Here is a 26,813-nt window from a genome sequence, read left to right as displayed (position 1 = left end):
CACGTTCTTATGTTGTGGTTATTACGAAAAATTTAACTGCTCGCTCATGCTGGAACCGGTATCACTGTTGTCATTGTTGGCGGTTGGTCAAACATTGTTTGATTTGAACTTTGATTCCATATTCGAGTTTTGTTTGTGTTTCCTGTTTTACATTCGGTTTTTTTTCTGTTTTCATTTTCATTTATGTACTTATCTCATTCTTGTTCAAATTCTGGCCAGACATCAGAAAACAAATGTGGGCCAGACCGATTGATAATCACTTTCGTTACTAGACATTAGATTTTACAGAACCACTACAAAAAAACACGAAATCATAAATACTAAAATCAAATTAATAAATAGGCCTACAAGAGTACATGTAACCTAAGTCGACTATAAGATACCCTACTGTTGAAATCTTTTAATAGGGGCTTTATTTTTGGCCATATCGACAGATTTTCTCGATTTTCGTACATATTGGATATAGATGTTTTATTGACAACTTTTCTATATAGAAAAACCATTATCGACAACTTTTCTATATAGAAAAGAATAGTTGTTATCGACAACTTCTTCGCATATAAAAGTTGCTATCGACTTCTTTAATCCATAAACAAGTTGTTATCGACTACTTGTCTCCATATTAAAGATGTTATCGACAACTATTTTTTATAGAAAAGCGGTTATCGTCAAATATACTACATGGAACAACATTTTTATACAGATATTATGTTATCGACAAATTTTGATTATAGACAAGTTGTTATCGATTGTGTTTCTCTATAGAAAATTGGTTATCGATTACTTTTCTCTATGAAAAAGTTGTTATCGAACATTTGTTCTCCATGAAAAAGTTGTTATCGACATATTTTCTACATGGAAATGTTATTATCGATAAACTTTCTCCATGGAAATGTTGTTATCGATACATTTTTTCAATGAAAAAGTTGTTATCGATAAATGTTCTTTACAAAAATGTGTTACCAATTGCTTCATATTACTTTAATATATAGAAAATCAGTTATCGACTACTTTTTTATATCGAAAAACTGTTATCGACAACGTTTCCGTTTATAAAAAGTTGTTATCGACAACTTTTTTCTATAAAGTTGTTATGGACAACTGTTCTCCATAGAAAAGTGGTTATCGATATGTTTTCTCTATAGAAACGTTGTTATCGATTACTTTCCTCTATAGAAAAGTGGTTATCGGTTACTTTTATCAATAGAAAAGATGTTATCGATTACTTCTATCTATAAATAAGTCGTTATCGACTACTTTTCAATTACTTCTATGTGTAAATAAGTTGTTATCGACCACTTTCCTCTATAGAAAAGTTATTATCGACAACTGTTCTCTATCGGCAAATTTTTCTGTATAAAAATTTTTGTTATCGACCATTTTCTCTATAAATAAGTTGTTATATATTACTTTTCTCTATAGAAATGTTGTTATCGATTGCTTATATCTATAATTAAGTTGTTACCGACCACTTTTCTCTATAGAAAAGTTGTTATCGACCACTTTTCTCTATATAAATGTTGTTATCGATAACTTTTCCCTATAGATAAATGGTTATCGACAATTTGTCTATATACAATTTTTATCGACCATTTTCTCAATAAAATAGAAAAAGTTATCGATTATTTTTCTTTTTAAAAAAAAAGCTGTTTTCGATTTTTTTCTCCATTATACAAATGTTATCGACAACATTTTTTCACAGATAAGATGTAATCGACAACTATCCTCAACAGAAAATATGTTATCGACAAAAATTGTCCACATATAATATGTTATCGACAACTATTATCCATATAAAAGTTTTTATCGACAGCATTTTTCCACATACAAGATGTTATCTATAACTTTTCTCCATAGAGATGTTGTTATCGGCAACTTTTCTTCGTAGGAATGTTGTTATCGACAACTTTTCTTTATAGAACTTTTTCTCCATGGAAATTTTTTTCTTTTGTTAAGTATTATTATTATTATTTGAACAGACTGCTGTAGGGTATAGACAGACACATGTAGACTGTTTTAGATGATCCCACATAAAAGAACTTTGCCCCTGTCGCAAATATGTTCGTACGATCTGTATAATTATTATACAGTATGTTTCATTTCATGACGACAAAATTTCCACAGACTGTTCACGTGCAAGTATTTTGTGTGTGGAGGCGGCGGCGTTCAATAAAATAGTAATGATAGGTCAAATCTGGAGGGCATATAAATGTCTACGCATTTTGATTATTTTGTGGTTAATAACTACTTGTCTTGAAATGTAATCCAATGTAAAAAAATCATATGATTTTTATGATCGAAAGTTAAAACAATATCGATAACTACTCTCTCTTTGTGAATCATGGAAAAATTCTGCGCGAATTAAACAACAAATGGAAATGTTATTCATTTGTGATAACATATCCCTCATGTAAAATAATACATGAAAAACAGACATATTATTCCAGAAGGAGGAGAAATAAAAAAACATGAAATGACTCGACATTTTTTTCAGTCATTCATTGGCATGATCTGCAGTCAGCTTTTACAGGGGACACCCAAAATAAAATAAAAAATTATATGACTAATAAAATTATTAAAATATTATTGAATATGTTATTGTATTTTCATATGGTCCATTTATTTGGACTTGACTGTAGAACAAAATACAAGAAAATTGTTTGTTGATCATACATACAGATGTATGTATGATCAACAATTTTATACCTTTCATTTTAACCAACAAAAGGCCAATGTCAAAATCCACAAGCAGTGCATGTTGAATCGGAACGTCCACCACACACAGTTTCGGTCATTCACGCGAATTTTGACCATATTTGTTACTGAAAAGAATGTGCCAAATACGGAGGAGAAATATGCCAACAATTTGTTTAAATGTTTTTCTTAATTGCATAAACAAGATTTAAATTTAATTAAAAAGTTAAGATATGATAAGAGTATTCTCATTTGTTTTGGGTTGATATATCACGTTCAAAATTGTGCATGTTTTGACTTCAGCCTGTCTGGTCTGTTCCGTTACTCAACAAGTAGTAAAACTTTTGAAATTATAAAGAAAAAATCGATTAATAGCAAAATTTCTCAGGTTCTGGAACAGATTAAAAAAATTTAAAGATTTTCGTTGTTTTTATAGATAAATTTTCTCCACCTAAAAGTTTTTGTAGATAACATTTCTCTATAAAAACAGTTCATATGGTTAAATTTTCTCCACAGAAAATTTGTTATTCATCAATTTTATCCAAAGAAACCCTATTATCGATAACATTTTCCTTACAGAAAAGTTGTTATCGACAACTTTTCTCTATAGGAACGCTATTATTCGCAACTTTACTCTGTAGAAACGCTTTTGTCGTTAACTTTTCTGCTGTTATGAAAAACTTTTCTATATAAAACTGTTATCGATTTTCACCACAGAAAAATTGTTATCGATAAAATTTTTACATCTCGAAAATTTTGATCTCGAAAATTTTCCCCATACAAAATTTTTATCGATAAATTTTTTCTATAGAAATAATTATATCGATAGCTTGTCTTACACGTGCATATGTTATCGACAACTGTTCTCCACAGAAAAGTTGTTATCGATCATTTTCCTTCAAAAAAGTTCATAACGATTGCTTTTCTCCTCAGAAAAGTTGTTCAGTTTTCCCTACAAAAAATTGGTATCGACAAAATTTCTCAAGAACATTATTCTCAACAACAAAATGTTATCTTCAACTTTTCTTCACAGTAGAATTATTATTGATAACTTCTTATTATTATTTTCTCAGCAGAAAAATTGCTATCGATGACTTTTCTTTACAGAAATGATAGTAACATATAAATTTCCACGTTGCAAATTAGTTTTCGATAACTTTTCTCCAAAGAAAATTTGTTATGGATAACTTTTTCCATATTTCATAGAAAAGTTGTTATCAATAACTTCAATCCATAGAAAAGTTGTTATCGTTCACTTTTCTCCACAAAAATTGTTATCGGCAAAATTTCTTTACTGAAATTTACCTATTGTTCTCCACAAAAAATTGTTATCGATCGTTGAGTTTTCTTGACAGAAAAGTTACTATCGATAATATTTCTCTATAGAAAATAAGTTATTGATGTTTTTTTTTTGCAGAAAATTAGTTATCGATAACTTTTCTCCACAGAAAAGTTGTTATAAATAACATTTTTCTATTTTTCTTTTTTTCACAGAAAATCTAAAAAGTGAAAATAACAATAACTTCACTCCAACAAAAACGTGTTATCGTTGATTTTTTCCATAGAAAAATTCTTACCGATAATATTTCTCTAGAAAGAATTTATTGACAAGCTTGTTTGTCTACCAAAAATATGTTTTCGACTTTCTGAAAGCAAGAAATTTAAAAAAGTGTTTATTTTGACCCACAGTGCACAATATTTGTATCTGTGCTCTATTCTTCTATTACAGTGAGCAAGTTCAACTTGAACTAAAATCTAAAGAAAATGTTCAATGGAAATTTGCAACAAAATACTACTTTGGATTGTCTTAAAGCAAACGTGTTTCTGCTATTGTTATTGTATTCTGGGGCGGGTAATTTCTATGAAATAAAATTACCCCTTTTATTAAGTAATTGCATTACGAGAGTATTAAGTAAATATACTCTAATGGGAGGGTATCACGGACATTTTGTAATGCCTCTACTATGTCGAATTGGCTACTCTACAGAATTGCTATTTTAAAAATATAGATCTAGAGGCCAAGGGGCAAATATCTTCAATTCATATAATTCTGACTTGATATGAGTTGAGGATAACTGTCTAGTATTTGAAACCCGAATTAGAGTCTGTTATGACATCCTAAAAATCCATTTAATAACACTTAATTTCCATCGGAATGTGATGATTCTCGACTTAACCAAAGCACGGGAAGGATATTCTTAAGGGAATGATATTCGTCTCCTCCTGAAAATGGTCCACTGGCATAATGAGGAGACACCCTGTTGCAGTTCTCAGTGCGGGGTTCTGACAAGTCTGAGTACTTATTTATTACGTAGCATTAGTATTCGCAGACCACATTGGTACCGCATAGCTGGCCACAGACTGACCTATCGCTTTTTAAGTGGTCAACAAGTTTCCTTATCTGCGCCCCTAGTGCAGCTGGCAAGCGACATGAGGACCTTCTTCACATTTTTCAATTTATCGCAAATAGCTGTGGTTTGCGCAGACAATTTAAACATGCTGTCGAATGTGACCCCTAGAATTTTATTGTAGCTGTGGCTTGTGGATTTGTATGCCCCTAGACTTGCACATTTAATGTCATTCTAATCGCCGCAGTCCATGTGGTGAATAATGTACGATAGGGCCCGACGGCACGTTCGTACAATCATTTTTTTGCTACCTGTACATCAGAAAGAATGGAAATTTTTCTGAAGAGCTGGTTGCTGAACTCTCCGAATCCTAGCCAGTTTGCTTTCCTATAGTTAAGGAAAGTGTGTCAACGTGATTTCCCTGACCCTGGGATCTGCTGATGGAGACGATTATGGGAGGGTGGTCTGAGCCAAGAGAAAAGTCGGACTACCAATTTACGTCACTTATGAAACCAGGTGACACAATGATTATGTCTGGCGAACTGTGACGTAGATGGAATGAAAAGATCTGGTTGGTGAACTCTCTGAAGCCTTGCCAGTTAACTTGCTTAATTAAAGTGCAACGTTTAGAGGTAATGAAATTGGGCACTCTACTGATGGAGGCGATTGTCGGAAGGTGGTCTGAACCAAGAGACGTCATTTATCAGACCGGGTGATACAATGATTATGTCTGGCGAACTGTGACACTCTCCCCTTATTCTGGTGGAGGCATTCTCGTTTATCTTGTAGAACGTGGAGCTATAAATTTACTGTGCCAGCACTGTTACCCTCCGATCATTACCTAGTACGAAATGCCACAACTCATGGTGGGCATTGAAATTCCCTAGTATCAGACGGTTATTGCCCTTCAAAAGGAATCTAATGTTGGGCAGATAAAACTGTTCGCAGCTATAAATCGGCGTTATATACACGTTAAGAACCTCTACCTCGGCAGTACCGCATTTTACTGCAACCCCTTAATTCCTTGTATGGGTCACTAGATTCTAACTGTAGCGAAATAGGCCTGTAATGAACAGAATTCTAAGGTGACGATGATGAGGATGTATTTTCAGATTACGTTCTAGTTTTTTTTCGCTTTATTAATAAACACCATATCAAATTGTTGATCAACACTAAAATCGTAATCAATTAGACAATAAATTGCGGCGGTATACACCTTACCTTATCACCAATCAATGGGAGACATTATAAAAAAATCAATAAAATTAAAAATTCAAATATTTCAGATTATTTATAGAGATATAATTACAAAATGTTATCGGATTCTTTGTTTATTTTATTACCTAAATAATTGTTATCAAATGCACAGTGGGGCGATTTTCACAGTAAGGTTGAAATACGAGCACTCAGTCAGAAAAGAGATTTATTGCTGATCTAAATCCATTTCGTACCTACAGATTCTAATCTGCCTCCTACAATTTTATTCTTAATATGTATTTACAGAATTTCCGCATCAAAAATTCCACCAACCTGCTGTACATATAGAAAATGGCGGCCAAAGAACAAAATGGTCGTGTGGGGATGATCAAAAAATTACGACGTTCCGCATCGGCCAGTGAACATAATATGAGTGAATTGCGAAATCGCAAATCAACACAACATCTCTTCGATCAACATGGCACACCCATAGATCTCAAACAATTTCGCAAAGTTCTAGACAAAGAAGATAATGGCAGCAACAATAATAACAGTTCGGAAAAGAAGACCAGATACAGGCGGACACAGAGTGTAACTAGGGCAGAAGAAATTACCACCAAATCGGAGAAGCAACGACTTCAACAGCCAGATAAAGGGTAAGTGGGGAAAGGGATTGAAATTTGGAACAGTTAAAAAAAACAGGCAAATACAAAATCGAGGTCGTGTGAGAGTATGGTTCCTAAAATTATGAAAATGTTTGCTTCTTGATGGTACTTTGAAAAAATTAATGGCCTGAGGTGGAAATAACATCTAATTCATGCTTGGGAAATTCAAATGCTACGGAGAAAAATTTGTAAATCTAAATAAAAATATTGTTATTTAATTCTCTTTCGAGATGAGTTACATGGTCGGAGTTGCAATGAAAAGGAAAGCCAGAGACTTACTACATTCCCACCATTATGCGACGCGTTTCGTCGTTGGTTAAACGGCTCATCAGGCATATTACGCAATGTGTCGTAACTTGATATGTAGTATTTTTGTCGAATATTGTTGCAAAAGTGCATCTATGAATTAAATTCAACCGTGTCAAGGTTCGGACATTTGGCATCGCACAGAACATCCCTTTTCAGAGCAGATTTTTTTTTTATAGTGACGGGATTTTTTTCCATACAGACTACAATATTTTTCTTCCTTAGTGGTGGCTTTATTTTCTTTTAAAAAATTTGAAAATTAACATTCTTATAAAATATTCTAATAACAACGATATAGAAACTAAACTAATTTCAGACAGGTTCATTGTGGTGCAGAAGTGGTCCATTTGAACCACAGGCCTCTACTAACTTTAAATTATTTTTATATAGAATTTTTTCTATTTTCTTTTCATTGCTCTAGCTGCCATCGTCCCAGAGACTCATTGTTCTCCTGGAGTTCTGGATTTAGTAATTTTACCGGGTTAGTTAATTGGGGTTTCCTGCTATTGACAATTGGTGGCTTCCGGTTGTGTTTAGAAAACTTATTAAAGTGAGTCGAGTTTATCAAATTTTCAAATAAAATTTTATTCAGTATATGATATATTCCCTTTTTAATCTAGATATGGCATTCGGGTAAATCCCCTGGAATGGTATATCTTTTTGAGCGGCAAAAATGAATCTGAAGGACATGCATCATTGTTTTTAATTTTATGTAAGTTTTTGCCATTTTATATATTTTTTATTTTGATTTAATAATAATGAAAATAATTTTTTTTTAATTTTTAATAAATATTTTTCCTATTTTTTCTTCCAATTACAGATTCTTTTGTACACATATCAATATGTTTACTGGTGGAAAAAGGACTAGCCATGGTAAGTAGTTTAACACAAACACAAATTTTTCCATTCAATATAATTTCCCAAATTAAAAACCAATGAGCCTAGCAGTATAGCCGACCATATGATACCCTAAACAACTACCACGGAACTTTTAACTCTTTGTGGATCTATATTCCGAGCCAGGGCAATATTTGCATCCACTTTCTTACCCTGGCATATTATCGGAATGTTTTTTCTCCCGGGGTTAACATTTACGCCATAAGATCTTTTATTTTTCATTTTACACAGAAAGTTCTGGGTTGACTTGACAAGCTGAATATTGATCCATCAAAACATCCATTCTAATTAGTTGGCCAGATTCCCTTCCCCATGTGACGCGTGTTTTTTATGTTCCCCTTATTATTATGGCCTATAGAGCGATTTTAAAAATCACACAAAAAATAAATTTTTGGTCCATTTCATCTGATTCATTCAATAACATCTGATCATTTCCGAAAATTATAGGCGTCGTCCTTGACCATAACCGGAACTTCGTGAAAAATTTTAAATCGATCAGAACGAAATATATGCCCTCTAGTGTGGTAATGGTAATCAGAATATGTAGATCTCTGTAAATAATCACTCCCACAACTCCCACATCCAAGTACATACAACAATATAGTTGGTATCAATTTTAAGGTCAACCACTCCTATCAACTTCTCGGGTCGACATCCTTCAGGAATAATTATATACGCCATGGAATACAAATGTTGTCAGAATCTGATGATGGACATCTACAGGCCTCTAGCTTCAAATTGTTGAAAGCTCCCTCAATATCGAAGAACGCTGCCAAGGTGTAGCCGGAGGATTCCTTATTCTTCTCGATGCGTCCAACCACGTCGGGTAAAGATGTATCAACTGATTTGCCTTTGATGTAGGCATACTGGGAGTTGCTAATTTTATTTTGGTCAATAGTATCCCTAATTTCTGAGTTTGGTAACGTTTCTCAAGTCTTGATTAGAAAGGAAAAGAGACTAATCGGTCTATAGTCCTTTGGTAGCGTATGACTCGGCTTTCGGGATGAAGGTCACTGTTCTTTCCATAGACTATGTATGACATCGCCCTAAAAATGTCTTGCAGAGAGTCTAATACTCGTTGATCTGCGTTTTACAGCTTGGCCGGTATTATACCATCTGGGCCTGGAGATTTGTAGGGTTGAAAAGTATTTATCGCCCACACCAGTTTTGGGTAGCTTATAGTGTTTTCTATCAGCTCCTTCTCCTCCCTCGTTCGAACCCTATGCCGAGGCGCACACTGCACATCCTCATTATGGTCCTTACAACCAGTGATGTGGGTTGATTATAGAAGATCGAGAGTCTCACTACCAGAGTTTGTGTTTAGATAGTACTCTGAGACTCACTATAGCAGACCCAAGACTCACGATTAGCCTTCTTGATTTTATTCGTGTACCTTTTGAACTGTTCTCCATAAACGTCTTAATTTGTACTGAGTTTTGTCTTAAATGCTTTCCTTGCAGCATTCCTCAAGGATGCAAAGTTTTGTGACCACCATACTGGCTGAGATCCCTTCCCAGGGTATGTTAAAGGATATAAAGCTTTGTTAAAGGATAGATCTAGGATTGAGGATGCCGGTTTGGCTTTGAATTTGTCCCAGTTTGTCTTCCGAGGATTCCTATAAGGCTTCTGTTTACCTCTGTAGGCAGGAATTTGAAAAAATATCAGTCTTTGGCCCGAAAATGAGCATTTCTCAGATACTTCCCAGTTCATAACCCGAGTCGTCTGATGGCTTCACATCTCAATCTATTAACGAACGTTGGTGTATTGCCATTATTACATATTCTAAGATTATAACTAAGTATAAAATCAAAAATGGACTCAACTTTCGTGGAAGTGATGTGTGTTGGCATCACAACCGATGATAAGATCATCAGCGCTGCTCATCTCCTCCATTCGGCGGTGTACATCAACACCGGGCGGGTCAGGCTCCTCGTAGGGGATATAGACAGCAGAGACTATCAAGTATCTCGAGTTACCCCTATCTAGCCTGACTGTCGTCATATCACCATTGTTGAAATTAGAAGCATTAAGTTAAGTTATTTTTTTGGCTAGAATACACGTTTTTGCCTTCTCCCACGTGGAGGCGGTCAAGATCGTGTATTTTTTATCACTCAAATCAGTCACCTTATCTTTGTAGAGATACGGTTCCTGGATGAGCGCAATGTGAGAAGCAGTTGCTGCTCTACAGTGATGCAGATTAATCTGCACCACATTTATCGCTTGCTGCTGTCTGCTTATTGTTATAATGGCGAGAGACCGAAATTTTCTCAAATACTGAACGAAGGATCTAGCTCTGTAACGTAGGCAATAAGAAAACATCGTAAACATCACTACTGCACTGTTGAACTGTTATACAAGGGTCATTTTATGCTCTAAGACCCCTACAGTCCAATGGGGGCCACTATTAGATCTATAGTGCAGAATGCCGGACCGTTTTACATGCTTTTGGTATTTTTTGAGCTTGGTTACTCCCATGAATATAGGCCAACATATCCCAAAAAAATAAAATGAAATAATAGGTATATCAAATAAGCAAAATAGGAATATCATTTGCGTATTTCAAACATTGATTTATCTGACTGATATTGTATGATATTGGAAAAATCTATCGATGTCTTGTTTCCCTCGGACTATAGATAAACGACTACGAATCCCAATCAATAACTCAGTCGATTGATCAATGTTTTCCATATATTTCTTGTTTAATTTTGTTATTGCAAAGAAGTCAGTTGTAATCCCAGTTTGTTTTTATAAAAACTATTATTAATTAGTAGGAAAAGTATGGCATTGTCCACCAAGGGGTAAGTAAGGGGTAACCCTCCCACACTACTATTTTTGTTTAATTTATTTCATGGTATAATAATAGAAGGTAACAGCAAGTGTTGTTGTACAAAAAACGATACAACAACCACATGGAAATTTGTTGTTGTAAGTTCTACTAGTGTCAACTCATTTGACAGAAAAATGTAAACAAACAAACAAATTATCATCAAATTACTTTTAATTTTTAAAATGAAATATTTTCGAATCCTCAAAATAAAAATTGGAAAACATGAATGAAAATCTATCATATTTATATTTCTATCGCTTCCACATCTTTCCTATAATTGAGCCATTGCCATATATATGTGTAATACATATGAAAATGCTGGGAATAACGTTATTATTAAGTTATTCCTTGAAGAAAGATTTGCTTCCTCAAACTTTCCCAGCAGGCAGATTGACTAAATTGAATACAGGAGCACATTTAATAAAGAACAATTTCAAATTGTATACGTTCCCAATTTTCCGGTTGGGTGATTTTTAAAACCATAATTTGTCAAATTCATATTGACACTAGTATTACGTTGGAATCAAATCAGCTGGGATTTGCTGTTACCTTTTATAATTGTACCATGAATTTATTTCATAATTTGTGGTCTGCATTTCAAAGTAGTAAATTTTTTCATGATTTCTAAAGCAAATTTTCGTCCCCAAAGAAATTTGCCCACAAAAACATTTTTTGAAAAACAAATAATTATTTGGCTTTCGCATGATTTTGAGAAAAAACTCAAATCTATACTGTATATTTTTAATACAGAGTTCAAGGCTATAATTTGTACTGCATCCATCACACAATTGTGATAACGCATAGCATTTAATATTAATAATAATCATAATGTTTGTCCATATTATTATTATTTATCAGCGCGCAACTACGTGCGGATTGGTTTGATTCAAGTTTTATTTAAAAGTGCTATCAAAAACACGAGTTGTCCGAAAATGAATTTGAGTCAACAGTCAAATGTGGTTATAACGACCCACCAGCAAAAATAATATTTTTGTGAATAGTGCCGGGGATTGTGTATTGGGTTATCTATATAGACTTGGGATCTTTAGATAGTACTATGAGAAATCTGGCCGTTTAGTTAACTACTTCGATTGACGCACTATAGCAGACCCAAGACTCACGTTTAGCCTTCATGATTTCACTCTTGTACCTATTGAACTGTTCTCTATAAACGTCCCCATCTGTACTGAGTTTCACCTGTTCGCAGCTTTCTTCCATTGTTCACAGCTTCCTAAACATCCTCAACCGTTATGAGATCTTGATGACCTAGGATTGAGATTCTGTTTTGGCTTTGAAATTGTCCCAGTTTGTCTTCCGATGATACCTATAAGGTATCTGGACCTCTAAACCAAAAACTTCATATTCTTCCGACTTGGGAGAAAATAGAGCTAAAACCTTAGAAATACGCAACAAAAGTGGAGTCTTAACCTTAACAAATTTATAAAGCCGAAAGGAGGCCATGTTCAAAGTGGGACACCCACTTAAGCCAGTGAAAGGTATGCGGAGCGCTCTGGAAAAAGCATTTTCAAATTGATCTCCCTATTCTGTGTTCTTAGCAAATTTCTTCAAGAATTGGATTCGAACGTTTCGGTATCTTCTCCCGCGAATTTACCTATGACTCCTTAGAATTTCACATTGATATATATTTTTTATGGTTCGTGTCTCTATCCTGTTCAATTTTATCCTTAATTTTTATGTGCATTATGTATGTGCTCATAATGGTTTAGGGTATAACGTGATCCGAACTCGTTTAGTATTACACAGGGCTGAATTTCTTATATACTGATTAAAACTTTTTCTTGGGTTAAAGGCATTGTGTAGAGATTATTGTTTTTTTATTTATTGAGAACAAAAATTAATTTTTGTCTTAAAGAAAGCTGTAAAAAATAAAATAAAAATAGGACATTTTACTTACCACCGTTATATCCAAACTTCGAATGAATCATTGCAAACGGTTGTTTGAGATATGAATGTTGCATTTTGGTTTGCCTACAACAATATTTATTAATGCTTATACTTATTAGGTTAGGTTCTCCTCTCAAGCATTCATGACTTTTATAAAGTTGCATACAAAAGTGAGAGTATTTCTCTACAAATAGTTTTAAAAAAGTACAAAAAATATTATTAATCAATGATTTCGGTGTTTTTGGCGAAAATAGAAAATAACAATGAAATTTAAATTAGAAAATAAAACTGGAACATTCAAAAGTAGTTTATGTGGGGTGTAATAATAGATAAACTTACAAAAAATAATTTAAAAATGTTAACTTAAACTATGCGCACGCCATACTGATCGCAATATTTTTGCAAAGCTTGTTTGTGATTATCACCAATGGCGGTGACAAGTTGAGGAATTTCACCGGGACGTGTTTGGGCCAATTTGGCCAGAGAATCAGCCAAATATTTGCGTCCATCTGCAACATCGGCCAAAAAGTCTTGAGTTTTTGGTTGGGCAAAACTCAATTGGGAGAATGCTGCCTGATAGCCTGAGCTTTCATCGGGTTCAATGAAATTCTCACCCTCTGTATTGGTCTTATCTGGTGGCAATTCGAAAAGTTCTACCAATGCTTGTAGGAGACGTGACCAATATTGATTGTATGGTGGCGCTAACATGGCAGGACATTCACAAAGTATTTTTGAAATGCCAACAGCAACTGTTTTACGTTCCAATTCATTTGAGACTTTAGCCATGTCTGGAATGAAAACACGATCGACAACCATGCCAAACATATTTGCCTGAATTTGATCGATAAGTTCTACCAAGGCGGGGGCACCAATCTTGGCAGCATAATAACAGAAGAAGACAATAATGCATTTGACATATTTTGTGGTTTTCGACAACGACAAACGTTGGAACAGCAAGGCAAATATTTGACGAATACTAGCTTGCATGGCATTTTGTGGATAATAGGCCAAGAGATTCTGCAGCAAATTGAAACCTTCATGATCGTTGGCCTTGGAGGCAATCATTTTTTGGAAGATACCCAAAATAGCGTTCTAAAAGAAAGGGAAAATACATTTTTAGATTAGATTTCCTAGAGTTGAATTTTTTGAATTGAAACTTACCAATTTATCCATGGCTGCAATTTGTGCGGCACCCTGTCTAATGAAGGCACAAAGCAGACGAATGAGAGGACTAATATTACCCGAACGATCCCATAGTGGTGGAGCCAAAAGACAGGGGAATAGAGCCCAATAGGGTTCGGGTATTGCTCCACTGCCTTCACGTATCTCCAAAAGCAAGGATAGCATTTGGAACACATAAGGCATAAATTCCAATATATCCTGCTGCAAAATTCCTTGGAACACGGGGAAGAGAACTTCTTCGAAAGAGCTTACGGCGGCGGCCTCTGTTTTGCACACAATTCTGGGGGAAGAAAGAATAGAATTTGTAACGAAATCTTTAAAATTGTGGTTCAAATTTCTACTTACTTTATAGCCAATGACAGGGTCTCAAAGAGATAATGATTGAAATGAGGCCTGGAGGGATTTTTGGCCACCATGGTAAGAATTTCTGTTAGTCGGGGCAATGCAACGGCCATAAAAGGCATGGAGTGTTCTTGCAAGGAGTTAAAACTACGCATAATTGCCTTCATAACATATTCATTTTCCGCCGATCCAGGCAGCGAGAGAGTGGCAAATAAACCACCCAACAAATCATTAGCCACGGGAGCCAGATGTTGGGGACCAATGCTATAAAGAAATATAATTTGGTTAAAGGTTGTTTTTTTTTAGTTATTGTTGTGGGGCTTACAGCAAAGCACCAGCAGGATCTCTCATGGTGAAAATTCTCTCCAAGGCACAGGCAGCATAGCTGTGTACCACCACACTTTCTGCTGGCAAATGGCGGATCAAATGTGGCATGGCTGCAAGTAAAGTTTGTTGGCCCAACAAACTACGGAATACCATTACGAATTTCAAGGCAGCGGATTTCAATACGGAGAGTTCATTGACTACGGAAAAGAAAATGAAAAGTTGTAGTAATTAATATTAGATTGTAGTTTTAGATAAATGCAAGTAATTTTAATTCAATATTAAAACTTTGTCCCAACACTTACTATTTGGTCTCTCCAATTCCGGCATAATATGCTGAGCACAGAACTGTGGCAATGGCACCAATTCCGATGCCTGGGTAATACCATGTTTTTGGGTACCACCACGTGATGCAAATGAAGTTACCAAATAAATAGCCGTATCCTTGGCACGCCAATTCGTAGCGGGATTTTCCTTGTACTTTACCAACAAAATTTCCAAATATTGACCAAAAATACCAAAGATTTTCGCTTCAAAATTTTGTGATAATGTCTTGACCAAATCACAGGCGGCACGACGTCTCGTATCAATGTCAGAACCCTCAATATCACGTCTTATATACTCCTCAGGACTATCCTCAAAGAGTTCCTCATCCGATTGACGGAAATCCAAATTGGGTATGACAACATTTTTACAAATGTTGTCCAAAATTTCGGGATTTTCGAATATCTTACGGTAGTGGGTACGTTCCGCAACCACCGAAAGGAATTGCAAAGCATTGGAAACCAACTAAAAGACAAAAAGTATTAAAGTAAATTTTCCGTTTGCTTATAATTTTTTCCCAACTTACCGCATCATATTTCGTTTGCATGCCAGTCTTAACCAACAACTCCCAAACAGCTGTGACAAATGTTTGCATATAGGGGGCAAATTCTTCATCATATTTCTGGGCATACATGCCAATATTTTCACATACTTGTGAACGCAATCGCTCCAAGACACCAGCATCTTCATCATCACCCGTGTGCAAACATGGCACATCAACGGTCAACAATTCATGAAACGAGTTCATCCATGTTGCCATATTATCCTCAAAGAATTCGGGTAAATCTTGTGAATTCAACGAATAGAATACCTTGCAAACCAAAACCAACGATCCGTAGATAACCTTTAAGGCCTCCACGTTGTTTTCATGAACTTTGGTCAATTGCATTGTGGCCAATAGCAAATCGGTCAACGGTTTAGCCATACGATCTAATACCAATTTAATTTCTTCCCACAAATTTTGTGATTTAAATTCATAACGATAACGTTTGAATAGGGAATGAGCGGTTTGCAACACACCATTGATGACATTGAAATCGCCAGTGGCGAATTTTTCAACCATTTCATCGATGAGTTGTGGCCATTTCTTGGGGAAATCATGTTTACCAATAATACTGACAGCATCACTGAGTTGTTTTTGCAGTGCTGGTGGCGAGCGTAACATAAGTGTTACAATCAGCGTTTTGATGGTATTACGATCATCGATGTGTATTTTATCGGGTGTATCAGAATCCTGCAAAAAGAAAAAATGAAAATATAACATTTGTAACAATTTCCTGGCATTGAGAACTAGAAAATAACAGCCTGTTTGGTTGAAAAATGTGGGTATGAACGGAAAAATGCAATATAGGAAGTGTCTTTAATAAAAATTGGACTCAACTATAAAAAATTTGGACTTTTTTAAACATTATTTTATAGAGGTATAACCAAAGGTTTAGATGTTTTAGCAAAAGCGTCATATTTTTAAAAAAATATTTTTTGAAAGCCTTCCAAAGCCGTGGATTTTTAAAAGAATATTTTTTAGAGTTCTATCCAAAGAGATTCATACGGAATATTTTTTGTAGATTGTGTAGATTTTAATCAATTATTGTTTAAGAGTCTATTAAACGCGTCGGCTTTTTAAAGACTTTTCGAAGGCCTAGCAAAGAAGTATATTTTTAAAGGCCTATTAAAATTGTAGATTTTTTAAAGAATATTTTTTGTAGGCCTAGCGAAGCAAACGACTTATTAGAGATTATTTTTTAAGAGCCTAGCAAAGTTATCATCTTATTAAGGACAATTTTTTTAAGGCCTATTAAGGCGTTGAATTGCTTAAAAATATTTCGTGAAAACCTATAGGCGTCGAATTAAGAAATATGTTTAAGATCTATTAAAGGTGTTGAGTCGACTTATAAGGAAATATTTTTAGCGCCTTTGAAAAACATCGATTTTTAGAGGAATATTTTTTTGAAGTCTTAGCCAAGGCATAGACTTTCATGACATTTTTTTATTAATATTTGGCTAAGTCTAGTTTAGGGCCCCCAATAGCTAATAGCTCAGGCCATTGGATGACTGACATCACAAATATAGCGGAGGGTCAATGCAATATTATGTCCTGATCTAGAAAACTATTCTTGAAAGTTACAATGGAGTGGTTTACTTTTTAGCTTAGCTCCCAAATTTAGGTATTTTGGATAATTTAGGCCCAGTTTTTTATATACGCCATCATACCTTCGTCAAGTATCAACTTAAAAACGCTACTTGCTGAACCAAACATAATACGCCTTGTTGCATAGGCTGTTGGATCTGAAACGTTTTCAAATATGGTATAAATCGATGATCTACCTACGATTTTGCCTTCGTTGAATGTTTACCATAAAGTCCCATCAGCAGCTATTTCGTTATAAAGGTATGTATCAATTACTTCAAAACCCTTTTTTCGGTTTCAGAGTCAGAAATAATTCTGGCTCTTCATTCATTAGGATCTTCCATCTGCGTTTTCAGAATCAAAGAAAACACTACCTCTTTCTCTGTTAGAAGCTATATAACAATGATTTTTATCTTCACTGCTTAAAGATTCCTACAAAAATGTTAATATTAGCCAACTTTTAGGGTAGCTCAAAATCTAACGGAACCTCAAAAATCTAGGTATTTTATTTGGCCTCATTTTTGTTACCAAATTTAGTATTTTGAATAATCATTGGGTGGAAAAATACCTTTGTAGAAAGTAATGAATATTGGCCCAGGTTTCGGGATATGACCATTTTATTGTGCCCCTTAAAATTTTCGATATTTTAAGCACTTTTTTTCAATTTGATATTCTAGGTTATCCTTGGATGTTAAGTCATCCATAAACAAGTCTGGATCGGCGGAGGATATAAAAAGTTCTACCCGGGGACTTAACAAAGTCTTTACTTATTTCTAAGTCAAATTTAGGGATTAAAGCTTCCATATAATTTCACTCCATTTTAATGAGATACAAAAAATGCTTTCTATTATGATTTTAAATTTTTATGGGGAAAATCCATAGAAAAATTCGGGGTGAGCCCTTAAACTCCACATAAGCCTCGGCAGATATTTTTCTTTTAAAGTTCAATTATTCTGTATGGTCGGAAAAACTTCTACTATTAGGCGTGTTAAATTCTGACATGTCTCTTGGAAGCTTTTGCACGAAAATTTACACGTATCCCATGTTAATTATGCCAAAAATTATCCTCCATTTAATGGCCAACTCCACTTGCTTCCAAATTTCAAGAACAAAGAAAAATTTCTTCATTTCAACACTTCCCGCCATTTGTGAGCGTTACCCCAAGCCGAACACAGAATCCTATCCTGGCAAATTTCACTAATTCTCCCAATATACAAATAACACCGATAAAAACAAAAACAACTCCAAACCAACATACCTCATTAATAGCCCAATTACGTTTAATATAATTTTTAAATGCGATGGAACCAGCCACTCGTATTGTCATATCAACTTCTGGCTTGTCGATGAGATTTAGCAGAAGCACAGCATAGTTGCGTTGGGCCTCAGTCGATTCCAGTAATTTCTCAGCTGTAAGAAAAAGAAAAAAACGAACACGCGAATATTTTAGAAACCATTTCGGTTTTAAAGGAACTATTTTTCCGAAAAATACTACTCACCAGGTCTTCGTACATTTGGATCTGGACTTAGTGTTTGCTGCAAATAACCGGCTAACAATTGCAAATTCTCATTATTTACTTCCATTATGAAATTTGTTGTTGTTCTTTCTTGTTCGCTGTTGCTGTGTGGTTTAATTTATAAAATGGACGTTTTCTTCTTTCGTGTTGTTCGTTTTTTTCTTCTTTGTTTTATATTAAATGCTATTTATTTATAATGTTTTGCAATTTTTCCAAACGTTTGTTTCGCCAAAATTAAAATTCCTTTGCAAAAATTGTACTGAGCTAACGGGAGAACGTGAGTTGCGGCAAATGAAATGAAAATGCCTCAACTTGCTTTGATGTTAATGATTACTTGAGTATGTAGTGAGTAATCGAGTACTTAACGGTAGAAAGGGTATGGCGTTTGGGGAATTAGTTGATAACGTAACGTAATGGTATTTTGTGGTAGAGCGATTGTGGGGGTTTTGGAGGTTATTACTTACGTAGATTGAAGTGACGCATAAATCAGGGTTATTTATTGAAATATTTGTTTTTTTTTAACTTTTATTTTCAAATACTTTATTTTGATTGATTCGACATATTTTTAAATAAAAAAATAAACAAAGGTTGTGATAGAAAAGAAATTTATATTAAAAAATGGCACCTCAAGTTTTCTTATTCGGTCTCACAATGTCCTTTAGATTTTTCAGTCGTTAAATTTTTTTAAAAAGAATCCTTCAGCGTTTGATTTTTTGTTTAGAAGATTTTAAGAAGCCTGAGTGGTTTTCTAATTTTAGAAGATTTCTAGAAGGTCTTCTACATTAAAATTACATCGTTGTTGACTTTAACATTTCAGTGTAGTATTTTTCTAGAAATACTTTAAGGAGACTACTAAAAGATTTGGTTGATATAAGAGGACCTTTATGAGAGTCTTTTTTAGAAGATCTTCTGAAGAAGAATAGGATTTCAAAGACTTTTAACTTCGATTTTTATCAGAATCACGGGCTATTGTGATTTCATCAGACGGATATGACTATGACAGCCAGCTTACAACATTCCTAAAGGGGATCAATGGCAATAACTACAGTATGCAAAATTCGTATTCGTACACCCACTAAAAACAAAGCATTTTCGAAGTATTCAGTACTAATGTGACTATACGTCCTTTTTTAAAGGAAAATCATCTACTTCTACTGGGTGTCATCTATAAAATATATGTCCACTATTTCTATAATCTGTTATCTTTATACATCTATATTTTTAAAACCTTGATCAATATTTATTTTAGTGGAGTCGTATAGAAATGCCTTGGAGTCCTTTTAAATCACATTTCTTATAGTCACCTTTATGACCAAAGGGTTGTTAAATTGAAAACTTTTGGATATTGAGTTTAGTGACACTATTGGTCGTTTTCAGAACCTTTAAGAATCTTCTATTAGTAGAAATTATTTTCGAATTTAAAATACCGTCAAAGCAATAAGTCCCAATTTAGATTAGGCGAGTTTACTTTCGGCAAGTCTTTGTTTGTTGGAGAGAGGGGCAAGGGGTATGGAAATGAAAAAAAAAAATTGCTCGTACCGACAATTTTTTGGCAATTCCTTTTGTGTATTTCGTATTTGTTGACATTTTATATAAATTTAAATGTGAAAAAACAACAAATAAAAAAATATTTTGGAACCCGAATTGCCTTGTATAGACGCATGGAGCAAGTTCAAAAGAGAACGATAAAAATTGCCGCAAGTAAACTCGCCTAATATACAGTGGTGGTCACAGAATTAAAACATTTACTGTGGTAAACATATATCGATCAGCCCTCGATTAGTTTGAAGTATTTTTGAAAATTTTTTCATTCAGAACACTTCGATATACTGCACTTAAGAGATTTAGTGTGAAAATAGAAAATTTTTGCATGCAATTTTTCCATAAATAACGGTTTTTATGAAAATACCTCGACTTTGAAGTGGCCATATAATTAAAACATTGTGTGGGATTTTTTACTTTACTGCATTTATTGAAAATATTTTTAGAAAAGCTCTTTAATTTACTTAAATTATGTAAACTAAGCACCGATAAAATCATGTACAGATACAAATTTTTGAAAAAAATCTGTAAAATCTATCAAAATTGCCAACAATTTGTACAGTACACCTTACGTTCAGAAAATCACCCTTATTATAGAAAATAAAGGTCCGAATGCACCAGAAATTGCTAGAATTAGTAGAAAATAATTAATAATTCTCAAATTAAAGAAATATTTGAAATAAAAATTCAAAAAATTGGAATTAACCTAAAGGAACGATTCAATTTCAATAGTCTTTACTGAAGAAGGCCGGAATATTTTTGCAGTATGTGAGAAAAAAATCGATTGATATTGGTATTTATTATATCAAATCGACTGTTCGAGTAGTAGAGAATATATTTTATCAAAAAATATATCTGTCAGAACAGAACGAACAGAGATAAACGCCTAGGTTGACGGGTAAAAGTTTCTGGCACACAGCAGCATTTTTGATGTTCAACACAAGACTTCAAATATTTGTCAAACTGTAAAATTTTTACTTCCTTGATACTAAAATAGATTAATGCCATGTACAGACGAGCGTTGTTCGCTCTCTCATTCGTTGTTCGACCCTTAATTATGAAGTAATTACTTAGTTCCCCATACAAAATTGTCTGAGCGAACACCGACTTTTGTACGTTGTTCAATTCGAATCACTCTCTGAATCACCAAGAAATTTGTCCCATCCCTAACAACTGAGAGCATTTATCGAAAATAAATTAATTTTGACAGCTTGAAAATATTTATAAAATTTTCAAACATTTTTGGTAATATTGAAAATGATGAATGAAAAGTAAAAAATTGTCTAGTTTTTATATATGCAGCAGGATGTAAATTTTGTTATCTACATAATGCAATGTGAATTTCTTTCCCCATGGTTCCAATTAGCGTACAAAACAAGAAACACATTTGGGGACACTCAAACAAAAAATTCTCCAAATTTTTATATGTGACATTTGAATTTAGAAAATATAAAAATGTATAAAAACAACAATACTTTCAGAAAAAATGGAAAACATGAATTAAAAGTAAATAGATATCGGTTCATACTATAGTCAGGAGAAAGAGAATTAATTTTTCTATTTAGATCCATATGTGATTCATGTAAATATGTTAGAATTTTGCCGTAAAACAAGAAACAAAAAGTTTGAAATAAAAAACTCTGATGACATGAATTAGGAATAGTGTTGTATGAACGGGTTAATTCATGTACGTAATTCTGAGAGCGAACTACGTTGTTCGAATGCCCGTCAGAACATGGCATAAGTGGAAGTTATTCGAATCAAAAAATATTATTTTGGAAAAATATTGTCATGTTCAATAGATTTTAAGGGTCAAGAGTTGACCATCAAACATGCTGCTGTGTGCCAGAAACTTTTACTGGTCAACCTAACAACAAATCTTTTCCAGAAGATATAGTCCGATTTTTTTTTAGTTTTTGAATCTGTATTTCCTTATTGACGCCTATAATATATGGTTTTCTGAAAGTTTTTAAACTCCAGCTTCTGAAAACATCATTAAATCATCACTGAGCCGCCACCATGCTTGAATGTGGGAATGAGATTATAACGAGATAAGATCGTATTGTTATCTCGCCATTTTATTACGGGTCCATCCGATTTCTTTTGTATTGAGTTTGGAATCATCCGTAAAAAATAACTCTGTTCCAGAACACGAATTCCAAGGTCCCGTTCCAAACTTTCAGCCAGTTTTATGCCACTTACAGAAGGATTGACGACGTAGAAATGAGCAGTGCATTCTTGGGAACTTGGAATGGTTCAAATTTCGTATCGATTTTTTAAAAATTCTCCACTTTTTTTGTAACTGGATACGACATATTGTATTGTGGGAACACTAGGTTTATTTTTTTTTTTTTTTTTTTGTTTTTTGCATTCTACCGTAAGGATTTTAAAGTAATATGCAGATCCAATACAATTTTTCATTGTTCGTCTGAAAGTTTCCTATGTCATTTATATTAAGTTCTCTAACTAAGACGCCTTCATGATTGCTAAGATTTCAGCCTGAAAGACCATTTTCGTTAACCTTATATGATCCTCAGAACATACTATCTTCTTAATTGGAAGTTAACCAAATGGGTTCAGTGGTTGGAGTTTAAGAATTACGTTCAAAGCAGCTTGAGGTGTACTGCTGAGGGCATCAGTTTGTAAGAAGCTTTGTCAATCGCTGCACACCTGCCACCAAATAAGAAAACTATAGTTTAGTATAGGAAGAACTTCCGTCTTGTATAGCAATTTTACGATTTCTGGTTTCCCCAGCTCTTTCCTATCGAGTTTTTGTAAGAGTAAAGTGGTACTGACAAGTTTTTAAACCAGTGGCTTTTGTCTGGTCCGTCGTAGGTCCTTATAAAGTGCAATTGGTCTGTATAGAGACAATAGGTATTTATAAATATCAATTGATCTATATAGAGGACAACAATTTTTATAAATAATCTTGATTAATCATGTTAATAAAATACATTCTATTAATATTTTAATAAAATTAATTTCTAGGTATCTGTGTCATTACAAAAGTATAAAATATGGGTTTTCTTAGGAATGATGTGTCATCACATTTAATCACAATGATGAATTATCATCCAAATAACTTATTTTCCATCTAACTTCCGAAATAGTTTGAACGCTATAATAACCTCACACCACAATTATGTCTGCATTAAAATTTTAATTTATTTATTTCTTTTCAGGAAATTATATCTGAAGGCTTAGGCATGTTTATGCAGGTGACAAACATTATTGTGGTTGTTGTATTACCAGTGATAATAATGCACTTAAAGGGACATCTCTTCAGTTTAAGTAAGTCCACAAGATTCCTATTTAAAATATTGTAAATGTTTAATAATACAATCTCTCTTTCTAGTGGGTGCATCTACAGTTTGCTTTTTCTATTCCATATTATTTTTGAAATTATGGAGTTATGTTCAAGTGAATATGTGGTGTCGTGAAACCTATCACATGAAACAATATAAGCCTAGGGTGCGACGACCCAGTATAACATTGGCTCAATTGAGTAAGTTTGAGAAATAGAAGGATTTCGATTTTTTTCGAATTGTTCTAATTTGAATTATTACTACTTTTACAGAAAATGGCACCTTGGTTGATGACGAAGAAAAAGATGAAGATGTCCCCGTGTTAGTACAATATCCCGATAATTTATGTTATAAAGATATTATTTACTTTTTGGCTGCACCCACACTATGCTATGAGCTGAATTTCCCCAAAACAACCCGAATTCGTAAACGTTTCTTGTTGAAACGTTTATTGGAAGTTATTATTGGTGTTAATGTGGTTATGTCACTGTTCCAACAATGGATAATTCCATCGGTAAAGAATTCGTTAATACCATTTTCACGTATGGAAATTGGTTTGGCCACCGAACGTCTACTGAAGCTGGCTGTAAGTTTGAAGGGAATTGTATTTCACAATTTATTCCAAATTTCAATGGTATTTCATTTACTTTTTTCAGCTTCCCAATCATTTAGTGTGGTTATGTTTCTTCTATTTGACATTCCATTCATTTTTAAATGCCACCGGTGAAATATTGCATTTTGCCGATCGTAATTTCTATAACGATTGGTGGAATTCAAATAATATTGACACATTTTGGCGAACATGGAATATGCCAGTTCATAGGTAAGAGAATTGGAAAAAAAATTTTAACTGTAGAAGTGTACTCATGTTTTTGATTTCATTTGATTTTAGGTGGTGTGTTCGTCACTTGTATATTCCTGTGGTTAAAATGGGTTACTCCTCGAGACAGGCCTCAACTATTGTCTTTTTAATCAGTGCTTTCTTCCATGAGTACTTGGTAAGTTTAGGGTTTCATAAATATAATTCTCTCCTTTAGAGACCAAAGGTCTTTATAACATGCTGTAACTAAACATGCTTTAGGTGTACTAGCCTACTTTAAATCTTAACATAATAGTGCAACAGCATGCTATGTACACAACGTCCATGCTTAATATATATAAAATCATCCATAAAACTATGCCCCGAAAATAGATTTATTAAAAAGGGCAATGATGTCTTTATGAAGACCAACTGGTTTGAATACAGACCAAAGGTCTTTACAAAGACCAACTGGTCTGCATAGAGACCAAAAGTCTTTATAGAGACCAAATAATCTTGATTAATCATGTTAATATAAACCATTTTACTAATATTTCAATTAAATTTATTTCCAGGTATCTGTGCCATTACAAACATATAAAATATGGGCTTTCCTCGGGATGATGGGTCAAATTCCTCTATCAGCCATATCGAAAGCGGTGGAACGTGCATTGGGGCCACGTATGGGCAACATCATTGTATGGGCCTCGATTATTTTAGGTCAACCCCTATGCATTATGATGTATTATCACGATTATGTTATAACACATTATACCGACTCCTTGAATAATAGTACCATATATGTATAACAAAAAAAAAGCTTTACAAAGATAAAAATTCCATTATTCAATTATTGTATTTTATATCGAATTTTTTCTTGTTATTTGACTGGTACTTATAGATATCATTTAAATATATACAATGGCCCAGAAACCCGATATGCTTACACCTATGTATATGAAGAGATTTTTATCGTAATTTTGTGTTGAATATTCGCGATAAAGTACTATGGAACATGATTATAAAAAAATACTTGATGGAATGAATGAAAATATTTATTTTTGAAATAGACAATTTTTTTTTTAAATTAAACAATTAAAAATAATTCCTTATAATTTGTGGTTCCTAATATTTCAAAATTCTTTATAGTCATGTTCATTTTTATATACATATACAAATATATATGTTTTTATTAAGTGATGAGAAGAACGTTAATTGTGAAAATCACAATTGATTTTTATTAATTTGCATTTCTATATTGTGGCATTTTATTGAAAATGAATTTTAATAGTAGGATTTAGATTTCTTTTGAAATATCCTTAAATAATTATATGTTTTTTATTGCTAAAAAACATTTGTTTCATATTTTTTGTACAAAATTTATTTGTAAGAAATAAAATAAACTATCAAACGGTTGTAAATAAATAATGTTAATAACTTTTTTATAAATTACATTTGTTTAATTTGAATAATTGCACTGTTATTATCTCGTTATAATCTCATTTCCACGTTCAAGCATGGGAATGGTATGGGTGTGTTTTTTCTGGAGCTGGTGTTGAAAAAAATTCACTTTGTGGATGGTATCATGACGGCAAAGGAATATATAATCATATTCAAGCAAAACTTGAAGCAAAATACAGTTTTTCAACAGGATCCCAATGATTCCATACATACTGCTTCCAAGCAGAATGCTCGCGTTGAGCCATCCGTCGCGTTATATGTTATCGAAAATACAACAACCACAAGGAAACGATATTCGTTTGTGTTATCGTTTGTGCGCTGCGCTTCGGAGTTAAATATATTTTAACTTTTTGCGTGCGTTAACGCGATAACAAAAAACGCTCAACGCGAACATTCTGTTTAGCCCTTTAAGATTGTGATCCTCTATTGACCATCTGTGGGCAAGATTTTTATATCAGGAGAGCCGATTAAAAAATCCAATCCCCTAAAAACAGACACTTATGGTCTGTTCCCGTACTGCAAGGGAAAGGAAAATTTGTAATGGTAATAAAAAATAGTAAATTGCTGCAGTACGGGATCAGGCTATTATTTTCATCTTATATCCCCCTTATTTTTTCTTCTCTTCTTTTTTTTCATTTCAAGTACTCAGGATGGGCACAACCAAAAATCCGTTACCTTCATAATTACCGCAAAAATGATAACTAAAAAAGTGAACAGACAACCCCTATATCTATTTATCGATAAGTCAAAAATCGATTTAGTTATCCCTTTGTATCGCTTGTACACAATTATTCGTTCCGTCGTCTGTCTGTGAGAAAATAACTTTGTTACCGCAAAAAATATTAATTTTGCAATTGAAATACCCCAACTAGTAGCTTCAAAGTCAAAAAATTCCAATTAAAATATTCAACAGCGTTAAGTGAGTTAATAATTTATTGAAATAAAGTGATAAGTATTGAGAAAACCGAAATAAAAACAAAAATATATTGGCTCTGTTTGTCGTGTTTTTTTTGCATATCGTTGTAAATTCAATAATCTTTCGGCTTT

The 26,813-nt window shown here is 33.6% G+C and overlaps 3 protein-coding genes across 3 annotated transcripts in view; 2 read left to right on the top strand and 1 right to left on the bottom strand.

The window, feature by feature from the left end:
- The window catches only part of LOC133325086 (aspartate--tRNA ligase, mitochondrial), a 99,593-nt gene that overhangs the window by 64,938 nt on the left and 7,842 nt on the right, over positions 1–26,813 (top strand). The window lies entirely within an intron of this gene.
- LOC133325087 (diacylglycerol O-acyltransferase 1) lies at positions 6,591–25,114 on the top strand. The gene is made up of 10 exons (XM_061533913.1): positions 6,591–6,895; positions 7,632–7,760; positions 7,831–7,922; positions 8,031–8,083; positions 23,384–23,492; positions 23,557–23,706; positions 23,779–24,092; positions 24,163–24,329; positions 24,399–24,504; positions 24,881–25,114. The coding sequence occupies exons 1-10, from the start codon at positions 6,591–6,593 to the stop codon at positions 25,112–25,114; spliced, it is 1,659 nt and encodes a 552-aa protein (XP_061389897.1).
- On the bottom strand, positions 13,171–18,730 carry LOC133325090 (exportin-2). Its single transcript, XM_061533916.1, has 8 exons — positions 18,642–18,730; positions 18,401–18,552; positions 15,541–16,248; positions 14,996–15,479; positions 14,692–14,890; positions 14,370–14,630; positions 14,004–14,304; positions 13,171–13,934 (listed from the first exon to the last, which is right to left on the bottom strand). The coding sequence occupies exons 1-8, from the start codon at positions 18,724–18,726 to the stop codon at positions 13,206–13,208; spliced, it is 2,919 nt and encodes a 972-aa protein (XP_061389900.1). The 5' UTR covers positions 18,727–18,730; the 3' UTR covers positions 13,171–13,205.

This window comes from Musca vetustissima, unplaced genomic scaffold (assembly GCF_032173495.1).
Source record: "Musca vetustissima isolate MV318-11 ecotype Yass unplaced genomic scaffold, APGP_CSIRO_Mvet_v1 utg22848, whole genome shotgun sequence".
NCBI lineage: Eukaryota > Metazoa > Arthropoda > Insecta > Diptera > Muscidae > Musca > Musca vetustissima.
The sequence above is the reverse complement of the archived record's forward strand: the minus strand, read 5'-3'. Positions and strand labels throughout refer to the sequence as shown.

Coding starts and splice junctions, on each gene's coding strand:
- LOC133325087 (XM_061533913.1), top strand. CDS start 6,591: ATGGCGGCCAAAGAACAAAATGGTCGTGTGGGGATGATCAAAAAATTA. Junction 23,493..23,556: donor GGGACATCTCTTCAGTTTAA/GTAAGTCCACAA, acceptor CTCTCTTTCTAG/TGGGTGCATCTACAGTTTGC. Junction 24,330..24,398: donor TGGAATATGCCAGTTCATAG/GTAAGAGAATTG, acceptor ATTTGATTTTAG/GTGGTGTGTTCGTCACTTGT.
- LOC133325090 (XM_061533916.1), bottom strand. CDS start 18,726: ATGGAAGTAAATAATGAGAATTTGCAATTGTTAGCCGGTTATTTGCAG. Junction 14,631..14,691: donor GATCCTGCTGGTGCTTTGCT/GTAAGCCCCACA, acceptor ATTTCTTTATAG/CATTGGTCCCCAACATCTGG. Junction 13,935..14,003: donor TTGCAGCCATGGATAAATTG/GTAAGTTTCAAT, acceptor CCTTTCTTTTAG/AACGCTATTTTGGGTATCTT.